Here is a 23,599-nt window from a genome sequence, read left to right as displayed (position 1 = left end):
TGTGGGTCCCTGGAGGTTGGTGCTGCCTTACAGACAACGGTCCCTATGGGCCACTTTCGTAGACTACGGCCCTTGTTGGGTGATGAGCCAGCACGGAGGGCGCCCCCCAGTGGGCAAATTCCGTTATTGATTTTGCTCCATCAAAAATCATACCCTTCTGGATGACACTCCATTAGAGAACAGGATCCCTCGAAAAGGACGTCCCTTAGGGATGGCCTGCCCCAGGGCAGATACCAGCACTACCCTGCAGGTGACATGCTGCTAGGGGCCCTTGTCTGGGAAAAGGCAAGCAGCATAGGCCTACTCCCCTGGTCCCTATGGTTCAGTGCAGACTGTGTCCTTTGGCTTTAACTCAAGTATTTTATTCCTTCACGTTGATATCCCTGGACTCCCAAGTGATCTTGGTCAAGGGCAGACCCTGAATTGCACCCACCCTGCAACTACACCTATGGGTGGGGTCCCAGAGCCCTGGGCGCCAGCCGGCTGGGCCTCTGCTTCTCACTGCCTGCTCTGCAGGGACCCTGCAGCGGGGTGGGGGGCAGCCCAGGGTGGGCGTGGCCATAAGCCTCCCCAGTCCATCACAGGAGAACTCGGTGACGGGGTGCCCCTGAAGCTCTGCTGTGTAGGCTACAACTGAGACCAGGGAAAACCAAGATGTGCAAGAGGAAGGCACTGCGGCCCGGTGGCGCTGGTCCCCGGGAACCAAACCCCTTTGGAGAAGCCCCTGGCTGGTGCTCCAGGGTGCAATGGTGACCAGGAGCTTGTCCCTGGGGATGAAGGGCACCCCCAACCCTCCATGGGGACCGTCATGGGCTCAGAGGCACTGCTTAGGCCCTGGCTGCTCACCCAAGGAGGCCAGTCCACTTGGGGTACAGTGCCAGGGCCCCATTTCTAAACCACGGCCAGGGCAGGAGCCCCCTCGCCCTTCTCCTCCAGCGGGTGGAGGCAGCCAGCTGTGCCCCTGCTCCCCTCCCTCCTGAGCTCTCCCCTCTCCAACAGCCACCACCTGCTCTGCTGGGGCAGCGGGGGGCAAGGCCCGCCCCGCCCTGGACGTGCACCCCAACAGCCGGTGCACAGAGAAGACCAACCCAGCGGACAAGTTCCATACGGGGGTGATGTGGCAGACGACAGGGTGGGGACCACGTGACCAAAGCGGAGTTGAAGGCCCAGCTGGAGATGCAAAGGTCAGAGAGATGAGCCTGAACGGCCTGGGGGAGCGGGGCGAGGCGAGGTTGGCGACTTCGAGGCCGGCGCTCCACTGGGCAGCCCTGGTGGTGGCAGCAGCCAGGGTGCGGGAAGGAACTGAGGGTGGGTGCGCGACCCCCAGCTGTCACAAAGCCCCACAAAACACTCAACCACCTGTCCATCCAAAATCAAGGCTGTATTTACCTTCATTGGTTGATGTGAGAACAGAATGTTTAAAATAACCGGAGTCTACAGTGGAAACACAGGGTTGAAGATACAGAACCGAAGAAAGCAAACAGCTACAGATGGCCGAACCAAGGCTCAAACGCCGAGGACACAGGTGTGGATGCCAGGAAACAAGGTACGCTGACGACAGGGCATGGTGACATTCACGGGGTTATGAAAGTAAGACTGAAACCAAAAGGAAATCATGCCAAGGCCTTGGCCGGTGGGAAAACATGACACAAACGTCTGCTGATGTCCTCCGTGAGAAGAGAAGTTATTTCTTTTGTGCCTTTAGCCTTGTCACCTCCCAAACCCTACTTGTCTGGGGTGGATCCCGAGGACACTGCACAGTCAGCACAAGGTGCACACACGTCCCAGGGCCGCTCCGTGGTCCCCCCGGCGGCCCGGCCGCCCCGAGCGCTTGCATAGTTGAAGGACGGCGCTGCAGTTAGACGTCTGAGGGCATTTCCAACTGGCAGCGGGTGGGTTTTTGTGACCACGTTAAACAGGTAACCAGAGGGGTTTCCAGAAACCGTTTTTATAAAGTCTACCTAAATTAAGAATTTAATAACATCATATATTTATATTAACAGACTATTTACACTGTTTGTGTTTTTTTTAAAAAAACAAACCGAAAAAGAAACCCTTCTACACTTCTGCATAATAAGGCAAATAAAGTTTTGTACATTATTAATTATCTTAATATAGATCTGTAACTTCGGTTCCAAGTACCAAGGGAGGGCCAGGGCCGGGCCTGAGTGGGGACCTCACAGTGCGCTGGACAAAATGACCGTTTTCTTCTCCATAAATAAGACAAAAAAAAACCCTGGGGCTCTGAGGCCATTAAATCGCAAAAGCAAACTGAAAGTTAAAAAGCAAAAGTCTTTTTTGTTTCATTTAAATGTCTAAAGAGCACAAAGTTGAAAAAAATACAAATCTATTAAAAACGCTTCTCACCTGTGGGAAAAAAGGTACAAACTTGAATTTTTTTTCCAGTAGCCTCATCTCAAGCTCGGAAAACAAAAGACCACCCCCAGAAGAGCTGTGTATGACACCCCCAACTCCGCAGGCTGCGAGTGGAAGAGCGAGCATCGCCCCAGGACTGATGGAACTGTGCTTAAGTTCTAGAAACAGACGTTTAGGTTAGTCGACAGCAGTGCGTTCGTTCGTGGAGGAACCTTCGCAAGCGCGGCAAGCGCGGCCCCGCGGCCACTACCGCGCCTCTACCTCCTGGGGGTTGCGCGACGGGGAGTAGTCGCGGGCCTCGCCGGGCGCGCGGGCCCCGAGCGGCGTAGTCCTGCTCCGCGGCGGCCCCGGGGGCGTGGGGGGCCCGGCCGCGGCCACCAGCGGGGGCGGCGCGCCGAGCGAGGCGGCGGCGGCCGGCGGGGTCCGCGCCAGGAGCCCGTTGTGCAGCGCGGCGGCGGCCGGCGCGAGGCGCGGGTAGTGCAGGGCGCCCAGCGCGGGCAGCAGCGCCGCGCCGTCCAGGTGCGCGGCCCGGGCGCGCTCCAGCTCGTCGCGGCGCGCTTCCCTCAAGCGCTCGGGGCTGTAGTCGTGCGGCTCGCGGTCGCGGTAGGGGCGCTCGGGCGGCTCGAGGAGGGCGGCGGGGCCCGGGGCGAGCGGGGCGCGGCGGGGCGGCTCGGGGCCGCGGTAGGCCTCCCGCGGTGGCTCCCAGGCGAAAGCTGGGCGCTCGCGGCCCGCGAGGCCCGGGCCGGGCTGCGGGGGCGCGTCGCCGTCCTCTCCGCGCTCCTCCTTGACCTTCACGTCGCTCTGGGGCCGCTCGGCCGCCACCTCGAGCGGCTTCGCCGGCTCACGGCCCAGGAGGCCCGCCAGGCGCAGGCCGTCCCCCAGGGCCGCCTTGCTGGGCTTGGCGCTGTCCTCCCGGGGCGGGGAGCGGCTCTCCTTGACGCGGGGCTCGGCCTCGCGCTCGGCAGGCACCCCGGTCCGGCCCGGCTCACCCTGGCCGCGGAGCAGGAGGCCACTGCCCAGGTGGCCCACGGCGGCCACGGGCGAGGTCCGGCTCAGCAGGCGCGTCTTCTCCAGGAGGTCCCTGGGAGCGACAAGACAGCCCCCCTCAGCCTGGCGGGACACCCTGCAGCGAGCTCCCCCGACACCAAGCTCCCACCTCAACGCGACGAGGCCACTGCCCGCCGTAGTGACCTCAGGGTCCTTGCGTGCGTGCGTGTGGGGTCCGCTTAGCACCCCCGCCTCCCGTGGAATCATTGCTAGTGAGACCCCGTCAACACGTGGTGACCACGACCCACGTCCCCACGAGAGTTACCCCACGCCTGTTTCCCCTCCACAAGCACCACGGACACCGACTTTGCAGCGGAACCGCAGAGCGCTCCACGGGGAGCCCCTGAGCCCGGACAAGTCCTTCGCTGAGAAACTTAGGGCAGTTCCACCCATGCCCCAGACCTGCTGCAGGGACAGGGTCCTGCAAATCCTTCCTCATGTGGAGCGTGTGGCTTGGCTGCGGTCACCATAGTTCCACCCACCCCACTGCAGGCTGCTTCTCACCCAGCCTGCCGAGATGCCACCCTGTTGTGTTTTTTTTCACCCTGTACTTTTTATTAGTCTTTTGCCCCTGAGCTGGGAGCACGATGGGCACGGCCCCCACCTTGATGAAGGGCTGGGAGGGCAGCTGGGCTTGACTGGGTCAGATCCGAGGCTCCTTTTCCCCTTGGGAGTCCCCAGGTCCCCCGGCCCCCTGACCAACCCTGTGCTGCACCTGGCCACCATCACTCTACTCGAGCCCCACCCGCTTGACTCTGAGATCCCCATGGGGGACCTGCAACTCCCCGGGCTCCTGACCCGCTGTGGCGACAGTGCTGTGGCTGTAGGAGGTGGGCAGGCCCTGGGCTGCTCCCTGGCACCCTTCCTGGGTTCTGCGACACATCCCCACCGTCTTCCAAGCTGATTCTAGGTCGTCTCCTCTCTCTCCTTGCTCTGCCTCAAGCTCCACCCTGTGCACCCAGTGCCTGGCACGCAGCACTACCCATGAGTGAAATGCTCCACATTCAGGATTGGGGGGACAGGACCTGGGTGGAAGGGCCGGACAGGGAGCCCTCTGCTCCAGTCCACGTGGCGGGCCACGACTCAAGAACACTCAAGCCCCAGCCTCTGCCGTTAACCTGAGAACGTGGCTACCACCTCCCCTGCCCTGGCCTAGCTCTGCAACGCATGGGGCTGGGGGTAGGGAAGCACGCACAAGCTCAGCCCCCATCCACCTGCCCACAGGTGTACCTCCCAGACTCGGGCCCCCTGGTGGCTCAGCGGCCCCCTGCAGCGTGCAACGGCATTCTCTGCCCTGCTGATCTGAGCTCCCTCGAGGCCCCGCTGTGGTCCACAAGCCCACGGTCCCCGCCAAGGCCTCGGAGGGAGTGAACCCCCGCCCTGGATGGTGCCTGCCCAGACCCTGCACCAGCAAGGGTCCTCTGTGCAGACAGAATGGAGAGTGCTTGGGTGTGGGGTTCCCTTCCCCTAGTCTTCCCGGGCCCTAAGGATGCAAACTTCACAGCCTCCCAACCAAGGAAACTGAGAGCAGAGCTCAGTGCGCCCCGCGGGCAGGTACGCGCGGCTCCGCTGAGCTGCCTAGGGGCTGCGGGGGCGGAAAGCCGGCAGGATGGGAGAGCGGAGGGTCCCCACTCACCGCTCCTCCCTGCTCTTGTCCAGCTCTCGGTCGTGGTTGGTCAGGGCTGAGACCTGCTCGGCGTCTACAGGCTTAGGCCACGGGGGTGGCGTGGGAAACGAGGGCGGCGCCCGGTGCAGCCGGTTCCAGGCCTCGCGGGGGCTGGGCAGGCCGTGCAGCGTGGGGCCCTCCTTGGGGGCAAAGAGGCTGCCACCGGGAGCTGGGGGGTGGGTGGCGGTGGGAGCGTGAGGCAGCGTTGCTAGGAAGGCGCACACACACGGAGATTCCCGACCTCAGACCCGCACGTGCCCCAAGGAGCCGGCAAAAGGGGTCCGTGCGCCCGGCGTCAGAGCGGCCCCGCCCCACGCAGGCGTGCGCGCGGAAAACACATGCGCGTGCCCGTGCGCGAAGTGACGGCGCATGCGCGGGCGGGGGGGGGGGACGCAGTCACTCACTCAGCGCGTGGCTGCCCAAGCCTCCGAAGGCGTTGCTGCCCAGGCCCCCCAGGCCCCCCAGGCCCCCGAAGGTGCTGGATCTGCTGGAAGGGTCTGTGGGGGCAACGAGGGCTCAGGGGTCTCCACGTGCGCACCGGGCCCCCCCACCCCGTGGCTCCCGAAGCTGGCAGGTGCCACCTCCGCAATCGGAGGGGTGCCCGGTTCCTGGGGTCATCTCCCCACCCACCTGCATCCCCCCAGCCCTGAGGCCAGCACAGGCCAGCCAGACCGCACGGACCCCCAGGGGCACCTACCCGTCAAGTGACCAGTGGGCAGGAAGCTGCCAGGATGCGCTGAGGGTCCGAACAGGTTGGTGGTGGGATGGGCAGCACCTGAGAGGGGGACAGGTTGATGGAGGCCGGAGTGCACCCGGGGCCTCGACTGCGGCTCCTTCCAAGGGTGGGTGCGCCCTGGGCGGCTGTTCCTCCCACTGCAGGCATGTGACCAGGTAGGAGGTGGGCTTTCATCTCCCCGGAGCCTGGGGGACCCCGAGGGGGTGGAGCAGAGAGGCAGGTGCTGACAGCAGTGGAGCCCCCAGAGGAAAAAGGGCAGAGTCACGGCCTGCGATCGAGCCTTCAGGGGGCTCTCCCAAAGCCAGCGGCCCTGGAGTTTCCGACCAGAGCTACAGTTCCGGTCACGTAACAGTGGGTGCGGCCTGGGTGCTGATGGACACTGGCCCGAGTCACGGCTGCCAGAGGCCGCAGCTCGTCCTGTGGTGTCCCCTGGCTGCAGGCCACAGTCCACAAGTGTCACGATGGCAACAGCCCCGGCTCCCCCGACGCCCCTCAGGACCGAACCTGGAGGGCAGCCGGTAGGCCCAGTCTGGGGACGGGGCCTGTTGAGTCAGGGGCCGACTCTGCCGCTTAGGGTGCCCCATCCCATAGCCTAGAAGTGAGTGCCTGGTGAGACCAGTGACGGCGCCCCCTCGTGTCCCTCCAGCTCCCTCCACCTGTGGGGACCCCAACAGTGGTGCGCTGTGTGCGTCACAGGTGGGCTCCTCCACCCACACACACGCAGGTTCGAGTCCCCAGAGAGCTCCCAGCTAGAAACTTGACCTCACCTCCAAGCGACCTTAAGTCAAAGTTCGGAAGCCAGCTGGCCCCAGGGCTAAAGAGGGTGGTGTATCGACAGGGCCGTGGGTGGGTGAGGAGCACAGAGGGGCCCAGGCCACAGCCTGTGGGCTCTGGCCCAGATGGGAGGCCCTCTGCTTTCTGAGGGGCCCTGACGCCTGGCTGGGGTCTGGAGGCCATCAGGGTGGTGGAGCCAGGGCTGGGAAGAGGCGCCACGCTCACCAAGACGGCCAGCGTGACACCCGTCGTGCCAGTGTGCCGACGGGCTGCCCGCATGGACCACGTGTCCATGTGCAAGGGGCAGCGGGTGGGGGTGAGCGTACATGAGCTTGGAGAAGGGCGGGGGGAGGTGTCCGAGGAGCAGTCAGGGAGGGCTCTCTGAGGAGGTGACGTCCTTTGAGGGCCTGACAGCTGGGGAGGAAGCAGCAGCAGCAGCCCCGGAGCGAGGGCTCAAGGCCGCTGACCTCGGAAAGGCCTGCTGCTCGGCTGCCCTCAGCGTCTGGGAACTCGGGTTCCAGCAGGTTTCTCGCTTCCCTCTGATAGGAAGGCCGCACGGAAGCTCAGTTGCTTGTGCAAACAAGGTGGTCTGTGTGAGCACCTGCTTTCCTTCTGGGATTCCGGGTTTTGGTCCATGCAGGCAGAGCTGCCTACGTGAACGGCCCCTAGTAAGAACCCTGGGCAGTGGGTCTTCACGAGCTCCTCTGGGAGACAGCGCCTCGCCCTGCTGTCATGGCTCCTCGCTGGGGAATGAAGTGCGTCCTGGGGCCCCGGGGCAGTGCTCGGGAGACACCCACCCATTCCCACCCTCCCCCTCCTTCCTGGCCGAGGCTGCAACGCATACAGCCGGGGCTGGAGTGTGACGTGTGCCGAGTCCTGGGAGCACTGCGAGCCTGGGGTAGTCCCAGGGACCCTGACGCCGCAAGGCTGTGGCGCGGCTGCTGGGGGGCGGGGCGGGGGCGAGCACACGGGTTCCGAGAGAAAAGCCAGACCCTTCCTGGGAGGGACAGCGGGAAGGACGCCCCAGAGAGGAGGGCATCCTGGCCAGAGTCCACGCGGGGCTCAGGTCGGCTGGGGGTGGGGGGGAGTCTCCGCAGGGGGAGAAGCTCGAGGAGGGCAAGGCTGCCAGACCCCACCAGCTACGGCCGGAGAAACAAGAACGCTGCCCGAGCAGCCGGAGGGAAAAGGTGAGAACGCCTCCGCCCGGCCGCCCCCCGGCCTGCACGGTGGCCGAGCCCCCAGCGCCCACGAGCCAGGCCGCCTTACCTGAGCTGGAGAGGAGGGGCCGGGCCAGGTCCTGCGGGTAGTGGAATCCGGCGAACACACCCGGGGCAGGGGGTCTGCTGAACAAGTCCAGCTTGGCGCCCGTGTCCAGTTTGTGAGGGCCCAGCTGCATCTGCGGGACAGAGTGTACACAGGGGCTGCCAGTGAGCTGCCAGCAAGGTGGGACGCCACCTGCTCCTGGCCTTGCCCAGTGAGCGGACGGACAGGTAAGATTTATCCTGACGACGTTTCAGCAGATGCAGGATAACCGAACGCCATGTGTGACTGACACAGGAAGGTCCTGACTGGGGTGTTCCACTCCTTTTCATGCGCTTCTTGAAAGCTGGTGTGTTTTACACTTAAAACACATCTCAATTAGGATGCGACATTTTCACTGGAAATACTTTGTTCAGATTTTGTAAAATTGAGCTGGAAACGTACATCCCACACCCAAGTCGGTCCAGTTTTCCGATGACTAAATTTACCTTCAGTATTAAGATTCAAATTTAGTGAAGTTAAACAGAACTACGAAGCCCGTCCCTGGTCACAAGGGCCGCAGGAGGCACGGGGCGAGGTGAGTTCTATCTGCCGAGATGGCAGCGACAGAGCGGGTACTTGGGCCCTAGCTGGGGACCCTGCCCCACCTCCTTCCCTGTGCCTTCTAGGTGGCTCTAAGCATCTGCATGTTGAATTGCACAATAATCTGTCATAAATCCCTTTCTGTGACTGGTCCTTTGTAGCACATTTAGGACGTGATGAGTTAAAAGTATTGTGCGTGGGGTAACGCGTTATCTGAGACGGCAGGCGAGAGCATGGAGACCCTTCTGCGGTACGAGGGCAGCGCCCCGGCCCGTTGCCCCAGCTGTGGGTCCCCAGGTCTCCCACTTCCCTGTGTCGCTCGGCCAGGGCGCCTGGTACCACCTGCCGGGAGGGCGACGGCCTCGAGCTGGGTTCCCGTTCACCACCTGTCACCCCCCCCACCCCAGGAGCACGAAGGCTCCGCGAGCGCTTTTGGTCATCTTTGCCCCTGGGTAAAAACGCAGGCACACAGCAGGCCCAAGTGCTAACAGATACCTGGGGGGAAGAAGGGGACAGGGCCGACGGCCCACTGGGAGGACTCAACTGATGGTGGGGAGGCCCGCAGAGTCAGCTCCTCCCAAACCCCTGCCTGTGTCACCCTGGGTGGCCAGGTGGGAAGTGGCCTTGAGCTCCCCACACACTGCTGTCCTGTCCCCTCCCCACCTCCAACCCCTCCCAGCCTGGGCGAGGGGCAGCCTCTGAAGCACAGGCCTGGCCGGCAGCACGAGCTGTCAGGCTCACCTTTATCTTCTGCTGATGGTGGTAGATCTGCCAGGCGATCTGCACGTGCACAGCACACCACTTCCCGGGCTTCTGCGACAGGGCGGGCGACGGGCTCAGCTTTGAGGCCAGGACCTCCTCGCTCCCCCCCCCAGATTCCTGCTGTCACAGTGCACCCCTGTGGCCACTCAAGAGGCACCCAGGGTCCTCCCTGGCCTTGGACCTTCCCTGAGGTCCCGCCAGGCCCCTTCCTCCCGAGGTGAGGCAAGCAGGCACACGCACTCACCCTGACTGCTGTCCGGTATGGGTCCGACACCTGCCAGCGACAGAGGAAAAAGCATCAGACCCAGGCTCTGCAAGCAGCCCAGCCCCGGGGGGTCGGGGGGAGAGGACTACGTGGGCCTCCCCGAGGAGCCACGCCGGCGGGAATGCCCACCAGAGAAGGAAGGAGGCACGGGCACCACTGCCACCTACCCCGGGGGCTTTCTGTAGGAGGGTGTTAACAGCACTGGCCTGGCCTGTTAGCTCGAGTGGGTTTGAAGTCTGAGGGGAGAGACGGACAGGGCACGAGATGACTTTGCAGGCCCCATGCCCAGGCGGCATGAGAGCCCCCAGGCGCCACCCAGGGGCGGCCTGGCGTCCCACCATATCCTGTCCGGAGGTTTCTGAAAAGGCTCTTGATCGACGTGCCTGGGCCAGGGGCTTCCCCAAGGGGCAAGGCAGCCCCGCTTCAGGCAAGGTGAGCAGAGCAAGCCCAGTCCCTGGTCCTGGGGCGTAGGGGGTGCTTCCTGCCTGGGCCTCCTGCAGCGAGGATGCCCCTGAGCTGCCACCATCCAGACCCCAACCCCGAGCGAAGCCAGGCTCTCCCGGCCCCATGGGGCACAGAGGGCCCCACACAAGGGTCAGGATGTTCTGCACTGAGGTGAAGACCCCTTGGGGGCCACCCAGGGTCATGACACACGCAACTACGTGCGAGGCGGCTAGAGCTGCCCCGGGACAGCAAGGGCTGGCTGGGGGCGGGGCGGTCCTGCAGAGCCCACCCACAGTGCCCACCCCCCTCCTGGGAGCAGCTGGTACCTTGGGCTGAAAAGCACCCTGCAGGGATCCAAAGGGACCTGGGTGTGGGAGCAGGGCGGGCAGTCCTGGGACGGCTGGAGGGAAGGGCGGGAAAAACTGCAAGAGAAGGTGGGAGGGGCATTCCAGGGGCCTCGCTGGACGCTTGGACGCCCAGGGCAGGGACGCCGGGCCCAGCCCTCTGGTCCCCACCCCGTCACCCCTGCACTGGGTGGGAGGTTACACGGACACGGCACAGCCCCGCCGCCCTCCACACCCCTCACCCTGCCTGGAGAGCTCAGAGCGCACAGGGACACTCACGTTGGAATGTCGGAAGTAGGGACTGTCCAGCTTGGGCGTGTACTTGTCAAACTGGAAGGGAAGGAGGCAGAGAGTGAGGCCTCCGGCCACGCTGACGCCCTCCGCTGGTCAAGCACCCACCCACGCCCTCCAGCCAGGCAGTGGCCAGAGCAAGGCTGGTGGCCTTCAGCCAGCTGTCCCCTAGGCTCCCCGAGCGTGCTGCCCCTTGGCCTTCCCTGTTCTAGTGGTCCCAGCACGGGAGGCGCAGACTTGCCCATCTGGTGTCTGTGGCCATGACTGGGGCGGGGGCGAGGGCATGGAGCCCAAGGCTGGTGGTTAGGCTGCAGGACACACCGAGGCCACTGGCAGACTAGTGAGTGACCAAACAAAGCTGGGTGGGAGCAAAGGGGACCCTGCCCCACAGCAGCTGGCTCAGGGCATGAGACCTCGAGGACAAGGAACATGGGAAGAGTCCTGGCTCCCGTGGCCCCTCAGTCTTGTCGGGCCTCTGGACCTGCCGCCCTGCTACCAGTGGAGACACTGAGGACCCCATGTGGGTGCAACTGGCCCCACGGCCGTGTGGACACGCGGTGCTCCCCAAGCCCGAAAGAACGGCTCAGGATGGGGAACCTCAAGGCATGACCTGGGGCGGGCGGCGGGGGGGGGGGGGACGAGAGAAGGAGCTGGACGGATGGCCGGACGGAAGGGGATGGTGTCAGCCTGCATGCGTGCAGAGAGCGTCTGCGTGTGCCTGCTGCGTGTCCTGCGCCCGGGCCGCCCCCGCCCGCCCGCCCGCCCGCCGGCACGCAGCCTACGCACCGGCGGGGGTGCGGCAGGCGGCAGGAGCGGCGTCGGGGGCGGCCCGGCAGGGAAGGGGGCGAATGTGTGTTGGTGCTGGTGTGTGTGCTGGTGTGTGTGTTGGTGCTGGTGGAACTCCGCCCGCAGCAGAGCTCCCGGGCCCAGGGGGGCGCTCTGGACCAGAAAACGCGCGTTCAGCTCTTGCCTGAGCAGCTCGTGATCTACAAGAGAAAAAGAGAGAGACAGAGAGGCACGTCGGCCGCGGGCTCCCGGCGGGGCGAGGCGGATAGTCACCTGCTGGCACTCCCGGTTTCGGCAGGCCAAGCCGTGGTGGCCGCTCGCTACGTGCGGGCCCCAGGGTGGAGGTAAGAGAGGTGCCTGTGACCAAGTACCAATCAGAATCCCCGAATGAGGCTGGCAATACATGATTGGCTGGCTGAATGAGATCAACAGGCTGGCATCTAAAGGCAAGAGAGAACACCGTGAGCCACCCTGGGAGCCCCCGGAGACAGCCCTGAAGGGGAGCCCTGCCCGTCCCAGCACCCCCGGACCAGTGTCCTGGTCCCATCCTGGGGCACTGAGCTGCCCCAACCCAAGCTAGGCCGACAAGACTTTAGAAAAAAATTGGAGACCCACAGAGAAATCCTTAGTGACCTAAGATTTGGCCGTGAGGAAGCCCCTGCTGGAATCAGGCAGGGAGGGAGAGGCCAGGCTGGGCCAGGCCAGCTGCTGTTCACCTGGGGCCCCTCTCCTCCACCATTCAACCCTCCTCCCCTCCCCCACCCGCCCAGCAGCCCAGGGACGGTGGATGGGAAGAGCCACGGCAGGCCCTGGGAGCCCTCACTGCCATGACCACGGAGCAGCTCCAGGTTGCAGCAATCCCCTGCCTCAGACTGCCCGACCAGGCCTGGCAAGGGCTCAGAATGGAGCAAGGGATGTCTGTGTCCGTGTACGCGCGTGTGAGCACCTGTATGTGTGTGTGTGTGCGCGCACGCACACACACACATCGGAGGCCCTGGCAGGAAGCTTCCTCTGCCCTGGGCAAGGTGGCCTGCTAGCGCTATGGGCTGCTGGGGGGCTGCCATCCAGCTGGGTGGGGGCTGGCCCCTCCCCAGGAGCCGCTTCCCTCCCCCCGGGGATTAGGATCCCACAGTGGAGGGAAACAGTGACCCTACTGCCCCACCAGCGGCGCCCGGACCTACCGGCGGGGTGTCCTGGGATGACCAGGCTGTTGGCCGGCAGCGCCGGGGGCGGGGGCAGTGTCGGGGGCGCGGCGAACATGGCCGCCGCGTGGTGCTGGTGCTGGGCCTGCGAGCGGAGCGCCAAGTGTGAGGTAGAGAGGTGGGGGCCCGGCCCGTGAGGCGACAGGGACGCGTGCTTCGCGAGCCCCAGGCTGGCGCCGCTGCTGGCGCTGCTGCTCCTGCTGCAGGGAGGGGCGCTCAGTGCCCGGCCGGCGGCGCGCCCCGCGCGCCCACCTGCGGCTGCGCGGGCCCCGCCCCGCGCCCACCTGCGGCTGCGCGGGCCCCGCCCCGCGCCCACCTGAGGCTGTGCAGGCCGTTGTGCGCCGCCGCGCCGGGGCCCGGGAAGGCGCCCGGGGGGAGAGGCACGTGCGTCGGGAGGGAGGCCCGGGTCTGCAAGGGCGCGGGCGGCGGCTGCGGCGTGAGGCGGGGCAGGCCCGGGGCTTCCTTCTTGACGGGTGGGCTGGACGGGGCGCCGGGCGCGGGGCCGGCGGAGGGCAGGACCGGCGCGGGGCTGCGCACAGGGGGCAGGAAGGGCGGCTCGGTGCTCAGCTCGCGGCTGCGCTCCAGGCCCGAGACTTTGGGCTCCGCCCCGGCCTTGGCCTCGGACTTCTCGCCCAGCGTGGGTCCTGCGGAGAGAGGGGGCGGAGTGAGCCCGGGTCCTGGCTCACTGAATGCCCTCCAGGACTCTTTCCCACGGGGCGACGCGCGGCGCGGAGCTCCCGCCCACAACACCTCGGTACCCCCGCCCCCCAGGCCACCTGCCCCGAGGGCCGACCCGCAGGGAGTGTCCTGCACCTCCTGCCCACGGAGATCCCAGCGCAGGGGCTGTCCCGGCCCCATTTTACAGAGGGAGACGGAGGTGCACGAGGGAGCTGGGCCAGGCAGGGCGCTGGGCTCCCAGCTCATTGTGTCGCCCTTCCTTCCTCTGGCAGGAGCTTCACTTGTGCTAGCGGCTGCTCCTTCGGGACCCACCCGGTGACCCCTGGCCTAAGCCCTCTGGGCCCTTGCCCTGGGGGAGACTTCCGGATGACACGCCTTGCCTGGTCTGTCGGGCCAACACTGCCCCCCTCCTCACCGCCCAGAGCCTCTGCTCCCCTCTGGGCTGCGGGTCTGCCCTTGGGCCGTGAGCTCCAGCCAGCCGGAGCCAGACGCCTGCTCACTTCAGACCCTCCTTTTGAAACTGCTACAAGGGAGGCCTCAGGTCACAGCCCCAGCGGCCAGGCGAAGGGCAGCACCACCCACGTGAGCAGCTTTGCCTGCACGGGGCAGCATCCCGGTCCCCAGGAGGAGTGGAAATTCAGGTCGCTGGGCTGTGGGCTGACCCCGCGGCTGCCACGCTGAGTGAAGAGCTGGCCACAGCCTCCCCTGCAGCTGCAGGACAGTGTGACCCAGGCTGGCAAAGAGGTGAGAGGTCTGGAGCCTCTGGGAAGTCTCCTTCCCTAGGGCAACACCTCCCTCTGCCTTGGGTCTGTTTGCTTAGGGACGCACGTACAGAGGAGGCCATTGCCACCACTCCTGCAACAAGGACAGGAACAGAGGACCGCTGGCTTCAGCCCACTTGCTGCTCACAGCTGCCCAGGGACGCTAGCCCCTTGTCCCCTCCTGTCTCTCGCACATCTCCACACGAGGCCCTCACAAAGTAAGAGCAGCCGTCAGAATGGGAAGAGGCAGGCATGGGCCATGCAGACCTGGACGCGACCCCATGTGCACCACGAGTGCCCCAGACCTTCTGGAGACGCCTGGAACCTTCTACGAGCCTCCTGCCACTGGAAAAGCATGAGCACTGCTACTCATCACCCCCCCGCCCTCCGCCACTAGGCACCTCTCTGGGCACCTCAAAGCCCAGAGTTCCCTGAACTCTGCTGAATCGTAACCTCCAAACCTGTGGCTGTGACCTTATTTGGAAAATCGGTCTTTGCAGCCGTAATCAAGCTAAGAATCTCAAGATGAGATCAGTTTGGAATCGGGTGGGCCCTAAATCCAGGGACAGCGTCCTCGTAAGGGACAGAAGAGGAAGAGGCCGCGTGAAGACGGAGGCAGAGACGGGAAGGATGCAGCCAGAAGCCAGGGACGCCCAGGTTTGCCGGCGATACCAGGAGCTGGAAGAGGCAGGAGGGACCCCTCCCCCGGAGCCTCTGGAGGGAGCGCAGCCCCGCGCACACTGGACTCCAGATTTCTGATCTCCAGAACCACGAGCAGGTGAACGCCTGTTGTTTCAAGCTGCGCGGTTTGTGGTCATTTGTTGAAGCCGATACGCCCTACGTTAATTCCGTGTGAAATGCCAGCTCAGCGTGCCTGGCTCCTCGGAGCCTCTGGTGGGCCGCCTTACCCAGGCTCCCCAGCAGGCGTCTGCTCGGCTGCGATGCTCTGACTCGAGGAAGGGGCTTCTTGAGTTCAAGGCACGTAGAGGCCATGCCCGGCTACCAGGCCAGCAGGACCACAGGGCTGCAGGTGCCCCAAGGCCTGTCCTGTGTGGTCACATCCTGAGGGAGCCCTCCAAGCAAAAGGGTCCCTTCTCTGCGCTGGGTCCAGTGAAACCCCCTTCCCGGCCACAGCCCACAGCCGACAGGCTGGGTCACGAAGGCCTATCCTGGCCTTGATGGGACCGTGGCCAGACATCCAACCTCCAGGACAGTGCCTGCCAGAAGAGCTTTGTGGGACAGTGAGATGCTGGGTACCTGCGCCATGCCCCTCGGGGCTCAATGGCCAGGGCCTGGGTGTGCTGGCGGGGCCGCATCCCGAGCCGGGAGCTGCTGGCCACCCCGGAGCCCCTGAGCCCGGGGAAGTCCGTTCCTCACGGTCCCGAGCGGTGCAGGGACCCCGCTTCGGGAACCGCCGCTCCAGCACTGCCCAGCTCTGGCCGAGACACTGGCCCCGTTCTCAGCTTCCCTTGTTTCCTTGGGGTTTTCCCCGGGGGTTGGCGGGGGGGGGCGGGCTGCATCCCTCAGTAAATGACAGCACCCAACTCCTGCCTGAGGCTCTGCACCTGAAACCCAAGACAGCCTAACTTGGGGGCCGCCACGGACTTCAGGAATGTGTCCTGTCCCTTCCTAGAGGCCAGGAGCCCAGGGACACACGTACCTTTATCGGCTGCCGGGGCAAAGAGCTTCTCGGAGCCCACAGACGCCTGGAAGAAAGAGAGGAGGGTCAGAGGCCAGAGAGACCTACAGCGCTGGGGTGAACCTGGCCCTCACCCCCTGCCCCCGGCACCCAGGAAACAGGTCTGGGCAGGTTCTGCGCACACAAGGGCCGCCCAGCCTGGCAGAACACATCCTTCTGTGCCCACAGCCCCCATGGAGGAGGGTGACCACGCCCAGGCCCAGCTGCAAGTACTCGGGCACAGGTCATTGGCCTGTGATCAGAGAACCCAGGACGCCCCACTCGGCAGGGATGCAGGGGCTCAGCGGGGCCCTGCTGGGTGGGGAGCTAGGACTTGGGGATCGGGGCTCCGCTGGGCCTGGCACTGGAGGTGGCAGGGTGGGGGCAGCAGAGCTGGGATGCCCCCGCCCCCCAGCCCCAGGCTGCAGGACATCACCTGCCACGCCCCAGACATGCTGCGTCCCAGGTCTGGGGACCCCGGCCACCACTGATGCACTGAGTATCCACGTGGAGTGGGGCCAGCCCACTTCAGGAGGGAACGTGGCAGTTTCTGACGGGCCCCTGGGCCGCTCGGCCTCTCCTCTCCTGGGGAGACGCCCCTGTGTGTGCAGGGCCTTGGGAAGGACAGGGAGGATGAGGGTGTGGCCCACCCGCTGGCTCGCGGCCGCAAGCCCGTAGGCTGTTCTGAGCAGACCTTTTCTTCCTAGCTGGTGTTGTTTTCAAACAGTTTCGCTGAGATATGATTCACATACCATGTAACACGCCCACTGGAGGCACACAGCTGTGAGCAACCATCACCTCAACCTGTTTTAGAACATTTTCAGCCCCAAAAAGAAACCACATGCCCTTCAGCTATCAGTCACCCCAATCCTCGCATCTCCCGCCGCCCTGGGCACCACTACTCTGCTTCCAGTGTCTCCCGATGCCCCCATCGTGGACGTCCTCGGGGAGAAAGCAGACAGTGGTTGCTGTTGGCGTGGGGTGACTGAGTACCAAAGGGCATGAGGCCTCCTCCCAGGACGTCCACTATCAAGAAAGACAGAAAACAGCCGGGGCTGGCGAGAAAAACGTGGGGAAACTGGAACCCTTGTGCGTTGCTGGTGGGAATGTTAAACGGTGCAGCCGCTGTGGAAAACGGTATGGAGGTTCCTCAAAAAATCAATCACAGAACTACCGTATGATGCGGCAATCCCACTCGTGAGCATATGTCCAGAGCACTGAAAGCAGAAGCTCCAACATGTATCTGTCCACCCACGATCACAGCAGCATTATTCACAAGAGCCAAAACGTGGAAGCAGGGACTTCCCTGGTGGTCTAGTGGCTAAGACTCTGCGCTCCCAATGCAGAGGGCCTGGGTTCGACCCCTGGTCAGGGAACTAGATTCCACATGCCAGCAACTAAGAGCCCGCCTGCTGCAACTAAAAAGATCCCACATGTGGCAACGAAGATCCCGAGTGCCGCCACTAAGACCCGGTGCGGGCCAAATAAATACTTTAAAAACCCCCAAAACCAAAAAAAACAACAAACGTGGAAGCAACCCAAGTGTCCATAAACAGATGGCTGGATAAACAAAATGTGGTGTATACACACAATGAAATATTAGTCAGCCTTGAAAAGGGAGGAAACTTTGACTTGGCAGCAACGTGGATGACCTTGAGGACGTGATGCTCAGTGCAGCAAGCCAGTCGCAAAAGGACAGATCCCGTGTGCTTCCACGATACGAGGCCCCCAGAGCAGCAAGTCCACGGAGACAGGGGGCAGGCTGGCGGGTGCCGGGGGAGGGGCGGGGCATTAGTGTTTGACGGGGACAGAGTTTCAGTCTGGCAAGATGAAGCAATTCTGGAGCTGGATGGTTGCACAGCGATATGAATGTATTTAATGCCCCGAGCTGTACACCTAAAATGGTTAAGATGGTAATTTTGTTATGTGTATCTCACCATGATAAATAAAAACCTTAAAGAAAAAAGCGTGAAAGAGCTCTCTGGGGGTGATGAAAACATCCTCTGTCGGACTCTGGTGGGGGGTATGTAGTGGGATGTATTTGTCGAAACACCAAACTGTACACTCAGAACAGGCGCGTTTTGTTTGCACGTAAATTGTGGTGCAAGAAGGTCAATCATGAGACGGGGACTGAGGTGAGAACAGACTGACAGGCGAACAGAACAGAAACAGGAGTCCCACACAGTGATGCACACAGGAGGCCCAGCACAGGCAGGGCCCGGGTCTGTGGGAAAGGGCAGGAGCTGCTCGGACTGAGGCTCCCCAGGCCCGTGTCACTCCAGGCCTGCTGACGGCAACGTGCAGAGCGAACCGTGAACAGACCGCTGCGCCCCTTACACTCGTGCTGGGCTGGGGCCTCCTGCCTAACCACGCCCCGAAACCCCGCACTGGGAAGAAAACAGGTGGCAAACGCAGCCCGAAAACACAGGCCCACGCTCCTCGGGCTGGACTCGGACCCGCACCAGAGGGGAGTCCCCAGCGGAGGATCCCCCGCCCGGGGGAGCGGGGAGCTGAGGACCGGCGGGCCCTCTGCAGGGAGGCTGTGGCTTTACCTCTTCCTAAGGGTGTTCCCGAGGCATCCTGCGTGGTGAGCAGCCTGGATCATGGCCTTGCCCGAGGAGACCCCCGGGGGGTGGGCGGGGATGGGTGGGTGAGGGGTCCACCTGAGCTGGGGGTCCGCGGGGTCAGGACGGCATAGTCAGCAGCGCCGGCCCTCCTACCGCTCAGGGCCAGGATGGGGACACCTCACGCCGGCTCACTCTGCACTAGGCATGGCCCCAGCTCTGCTGGGAGCTACGGCCAGGGGCCCCCAGAGCCCTGTATCCTCCCGCAGAGGCCCATGAGTCACCGTTCCTCCCACCCAAAGAACCCCAGGCCTAACAGGACTGGACCCTCACCATGACCCCAGGAGGGGGTCCTGTTGACACTCCCACTTGAGGCCACACAGCCCGAGTGACAGCTGCTTAATTACTAGCTGGTCTCGTTAACACTCTCACAAATTAATTCTCCACACAGCAGCCGAGAGTATCTTTAAAAACCAAACCAGAACAAGTCACCCTGGACTGAAAACACTCCAGTGCCTTCCCACCGCCCCAAACTACAGTGTGAGCTTCTCCCCCAGCCCCGAAAAGGGTGTGGCCGGCCGGCCGGCCTGTCTGGGCCCTTGACCCAGTGGCTTCGGCCAAGTCCCCACAGGCCTTCCCAGACCCCATCAGTCTGAGGGTGCCCCGCCCCCACTGGCGCACGTTTAAATCCTCTTCGCCTGCTGCCCTGCACCAGCGGGAGAAGGGCATGAGTGGGCAGGGCTGGCGCCGCCCAAATGAGATGGGCCAGAGCAGGGGCAGCCACTCTGCTCTCCGGAGGCCGCCCCCTTAAGGTCTCCATCACCTGAGGCACCGACAGCCCCTCCGGGCCTGGGGGTGGTGCTGACCGTGCAAGCAGCCCACCCCAGTGCCTTATCGGGCGCTATCAGCAGGTGCAATGAATGAGCTCAGCCTGCAAGCTGTCATTAGCTCCCAGGGCTGTGGTCGCTGGGCCACTGGGAGGGGGAGGGGCTACTCCACGGCAGGTCGGCGTGTGTGCCAGCCCTCACCTGATACAGCAGGGCACCCCGACCCACCAAGGCTGGGGTCGCAAAGGAACGTGGTAGAGGCGTCACTGTGAGAAAGTGCGTTTGCTCCTGCGGGGCAGGACTGCCCTCGGTCCGAGACTGGGGGTGGAGGGAAGAGCGGCAAGTCCAGTTAAGGCTGCAGGCGCCGCCGCTGCCCTGCCCGGGAGGCCCAGCTAGGCCAGTTCTGGTTCACTTCAAGGCCCCAGAGCCAGGAGGTGGCGCCCCAGACACTGGGAAAGTGAAAGGGGAGCACAGGAGGGAGTGGAGGGGGGCGAGGAGCGGCGACGGGGAGCGTCTTCCCTGGCCCTGCCAAGCCCTGGGATGCCACCCGGGCAAAGGAGGGAGGCAGGTGGCAAGGCCACTGTCCCCTGTCCGTCCGGTCCTCACAGCCACACTGCCCAAGTTAAAGTTTGCTCAGGGAAGCTGAGGGATCCAAGTCCCCACAGGGGTCGTGGGCAGGGACCTGGCAGGCTTCCACCGCACGGCAAGGGCCGGGATACCGGGCCAGGCACAGCCAGGCCCACTGGAGAAGTCTCTCAACAAACACCCACAGGCACCCTTAGCTCCCAGGACCTCTGAGGCCGTGGCTCAGGTTCCAGCCCTTCTCAGCACAGGCACAAAGCCACCCCTGCTGGGACTTGGCCCAGGTCGAGGTCCCTCGGTTCTTTCCCTTCCAGGACAAGGGGTCCGGAGCCGGCCAGCTGACCCAAGGCGGGTGGGCAGCCCTAGCGCAACCACCAGATCTGTGCTAATAACTTCCCGATGATTATCCACTGGGACTTGACCCAGGCAGCGCCGGCACCCTCCAATCCTGGCACTGAGCCGGTGTGGGTGTGAAAGGAAAGGGTCAATTCAGGCCAAAGTTCAGGTTGGAGGTCCCCGGGCTGCAAGTTCAGGGTCCCCGTGGAAGAGGCCCGCTCCGTACGGAGAATGTCAGGGTCAGCACTCTTTCCCCGGAGATACGCAATCCCGGCCGCGGGCGGAGGTCAAGGCGCGCTTTGTTTGCGAGGACCCAACCTACGGGGCAGCCTCGGCCCAGACACGCGGCACAGACTCCGCCGGCCGCGCCCCGCCCCAGACAAAGAGCTCCAACTCCGGGCAGGTGAGCGCGGCGGCGGCCGGGAACCCGGGCGGCCGAGCCCGCGCCAGGGCGCAGACAAAGGCGCGCGTCCCCCAGCGCCCTGCCCCGCCTCCGCCGCGGGCCCCCCAGCGCCCTGGCCGAGGCCCAGGACTCTCTGCGGGTCTGCCGCCACGTGCGCCCCAGGGGCGCAGGCGGAGGTACGTGGGGTCTCCGCGCGCCCGGCTCCCGTGAGAGACGGAGTGAGCAGAGCGCCGGGGGCCTCTCCCGCTCCCCGTTCCTATAGAAGGGGCGGCTGCTCTCTCAACGCCGGCCCCCAAAGTCCCGAGTTCCTCCCCGCAGCCACCAGCGCTCACTCACCGCGCGGGCGCCCTGGGTCCGGCGCGCTCTGCAGGCGACCGCCGCTAGTCCTCGTACCGGAGCCGGAGTCGAAGCTGGGCGGCATGGACGCGGGCCACCGCCAGCCTCGGCCCGTCGAGGTGGCCCCTCTCCCGTGGCGCCCTGCCTAGCCGGAACCCAGGCCGGGGGCGCGCGGGGCACGCATGTCCGCCGCGCCGACTCGGCGCGCTCCGGGCGGCTCTCGGTGCGCACTGGGCTCCCGGACGCCGTCGGGCGCGGCGCAGGGCCCACAGGCGGCGGGGACGGAGGCGGCAAGCTCACTGCTGGCTGGCGCGCAGGCGGCGGCCAGGGAGCGCGGCGGGGCGGGGCGGGGCGGGGGCGGGGCGCGGGCAGGCCCGATTAATCCAGCCCCGAGACGCAGATCTGCCCGCACGGGGCCGCGGACTTGGGTTCGAGCGTTCGCCGTCCCATCCCCGTCACCAGGTCGGAGCGCGCGGTGCCAGCTGTACCGAACGCTGTATGGGCCGGCTCCTCCGACGCTCACAGCAACGAGTATGGATGGCTCCTACGCCCAGTTTACAGGGGGGAAAACTGAGTCACGGAGCGGCGAGGTCGAGGAGCTGGGACTTGAAGGAAGGACAACAGAGCCCCCACATCTGTCCGATGTAAGCTCCGCCCTCAGTTTCACCATCTGCGAAATGGGGATGCAAAGTGGGAGAAGGGGTCCAACTAGTTACTGTAATTGCGAGTACACGCCAACCCTGACCACTACTCCGGAGCCACCTGGCCGCTCCGTGGGCTCAAACCGAGTTCAGATCCAGGGGGAACAACCGCCCCTTGAGAAGGCCGAGTATCTGCCCCACATGGATCCAGGCCCACGGGGTGGCACCTAACATTCCAGAGCGCGCAGGTGCAACACCAGGACGCCAGCAGCACAACTCCCAATCATGAAACTTGCTGTAAAACAATCCACGGAGGGTAAGGGGGCCGAGGGGCTCCTGGAAGGAGTTTGAGAGCCCACCTCTAAGCTGCTGTGGGGCTAAGGCCACCAGGAGGTCAGCTCTGGCGAGGCATCCTGGGACCCACAGCTTAGAGCCCAGGTTCAGGGCCTGCAGACGCCTGCCCTAAGCTGGGTGATCAGAGGCGGGTCCATTCAGCGGGGAAGCGCGCAGCCATTCAAACGGGACCCTGGGACACAGCTCCAGAGCCTCGGGCACTGGGCCAGCGCTCCCTTTTCAAAAGGCGGCAAAACACAGGCAGACACATGCACTCACACAGCCCACAGTTAATCTCCAACCGTAAAAAAGAAATGGCCGACGGTGCCAGCCTCTAGGTGGGGCTTTTAAGTCCTTTTGTTCTGTTTGAATTATTTACCAATTACATATATTCCCCTTACCCCGCCCCCATAAACATCATACCACGAAACCCTGTTTCCTGCCATAAAAACAGCACATATGTGGCACCGTGCTGAATGGCTTCTAACCATGAAATCACTGGGCCCTCACGCCTATCCTTTGAGGACATACTATTGTCATCTCTGTTTTGTTGATGAGGAAACTGAGACAGAGAAGTGAGGTGACATGCTGGAGGCCACGGAGCTGGTATGTGGCAGGGCTGGGATTGGAAACCCGGCAGTCTGACCCTGGGGTCCGTGGGTTTAGCCAAGACGTGCTCTTCCTCTAGGAGAGCAGTAGAGACTGGTCCCGGGACGTGGGATTCTGGCGGGAGAACCCTGACTCCCAGGCTGGGGGGTGGCTGTACCTCAGGGGTGGGTGTCTGCGGGCCCATGTGCCCCCGTGCCCACTGCACCATGCCCCAGCAGGGTGTGAGCTCTTGCACTTGGCCCAGCTCCAAGGCCTCTGGCAGCGAAGGGGAAAGGTGTTCATGCAGTGGGGTGTCCTGATCTACCCCTCTGGGGTCAGCAGCAAAAGGGCCCTAAGCCCAGAAGTCTGTGAACCTTACACAGCAAAGTGGAATCAAGGTTGGTCAGTTGACCTGGAGATGGGGAGACGATGCCATGGGCACAGCTTAATCTCAGGGTCCTTACTAGTGGGAGGAGAGACGCGAAGACGCTGCCCTCTGGCTGTGAAGATGGAGGAAGGGGCCGGGAACCCAGGCATGTGGGCGCCTCTACAAGCTCAGAAAGGCCGGGAAGGGATTCTCCCTGGAGCCGCAGAGGGGCCGGCCCAGCCCACAGCTTGACTCCCGCGGGGACACTCCTGTGGGACTTCTGGCCTCCAGACTGAGAGATAATGGTGTAGTACTCGGCTGCCGAGTTGGTGACAACCTGTCACCGCAGCCACACTCAGCTACACTCACAGCCAGGACCCCGACCAGGGGACGGAATGCAGAACAAGCCGCCCCATCGGCAGGCCTGAGTCAAGCTCACAGCCTAGTGGGAGAGAAGGGCCACACACAGGGAGACAGGGAATACGAGTGCAGATGGGGTGGACAGACAGTAAAGGGCAATGTGAAAAGCAGTGACGGGCACTGATCTGATGGCAGCTGGGGGAGCCTTCCCATGAGGCGCGTCTGAGCTGAGACCTGAAACATGAGGACCAGGCTACGCTGAGGGGAGCTCAGGGAAGAGCCTTCTGGGGCGGCCACAGCCAGTGCAAAGGCCTTGAGGCAGGAACAACCTGGCAGGGCCAGCCAGGGAGGTGGGGTGGGGCACGGGGCCTTGAGGGCCATGAGAGAGCTTGGGCATTTGTGCTGAGCAACAGGAAGAGATGTGTGTGGGATCTGAGGAGGAGACGGACGATGAGGTCTTTAAAAAGACCCCTCTGTAGGATCCGCCACAGGGCTGGGTGGGGCGCAGGGAGCTGGGCTAGGAGCTGCAGTGACAAGCAGGCATGGGGATGACAGGGGGCAGGTGGTGGGGCCCCTCCAGAGGTGGGGACAGGGGCTCTCCCACTGGAGA

At 64.1% G+C, this 23,599-nt stretch overlaps 1 protein-coding gene across 11 annotated transcripts in view; it reads right to left on the bottom strand.

The window, feature by feature from the left end:
- Positions 1-1,362: 1,362 nt before the first annotated feature.
- Positions 1,363-23,599, bottom strand: part of FBRSL1 (fibrosin like 1) — an 85,261-nt gene continuing 63,024 nt past the window's right edge. For 3 of the 11 annotated variants that reach the window (XM_027125198.1, XM_027125200.1, XM_027125201.1), the window contains 14 exons: positions 15,635-15,680; positions 12,852-13,179; positions 12,515-12,735; positions 11,334-11,773; positions 10,536-10,586; positions 10,239-10,334; positions 9,636-9,704; positions 9,448-9,477; positions 9,183-9,254; positions 7,866-7,995; positions 5,787-5,864; positions 5,494-5,586; positions 5,060-5,297; positions 1,363-3,457 (listed from right to left, as the gene is read on the bottom strand). In XM_027125198.1, coding sequence (XP_026980999.1) covers positions 2,623-3,457; positions 5,060-5,297; positions 5,494-5,586; positions 5,787-5,864; positions 7,866-7,995; positions 9,183-9,254; positions 9,448-9,477; positions 9,636-9,704; positions 10,239-10,334; positions 10,536-10,586; positions 11,334-11,773; positions 12,515-12,735; positions 12,852-13,179; positions 15,635-15,680 — 2,727 coding nt within the window. In that variant the 3' untranslated portion in view covers positions 1,363-2,622. The remainder of the gene's footprint in view (positions 3,458-5,059; positions 5,298-5,493; positions 5,587-5,786; positions 5,865-7,865; positions 7,996-9,182; positions 9,255-9,447; positions 9,478-9,635; positions 9,705-10,238; positions 10,335-10,535; positions 10,587-11,333; positions 11,774-12,514; positions 12,736-12,851; positions 13,180-15,634; positions 15,681-23,599) is intronic. The other 8 variants (XM_027125204.1, XM_027125208.1, XM_027125202.1 and 5 more) reach the window with 8 other exon arrangements.

This window comes from Aethalodelphis obliquidens, unplaced genomic scaffold, assembly GCF_003676395.1.
Source record: "Aethalodelphis obliquidens isolate GAN/ISIS:26980383/991018 unplaced genomic scaffold, ASM367639v1 scaffold28, whole genome shotgun sequence".
NCBI lineage: Eukaryota > Metazoa > Chordata > Mammalia > Artiodactyla > Delphinidae > Aethalodelphis > Aethalodelphis obliquidens.
Note: the sequence above shows the minus strand (reverse complement) of the source record. Positions and strands in the feature narration are given on the sequence as shown.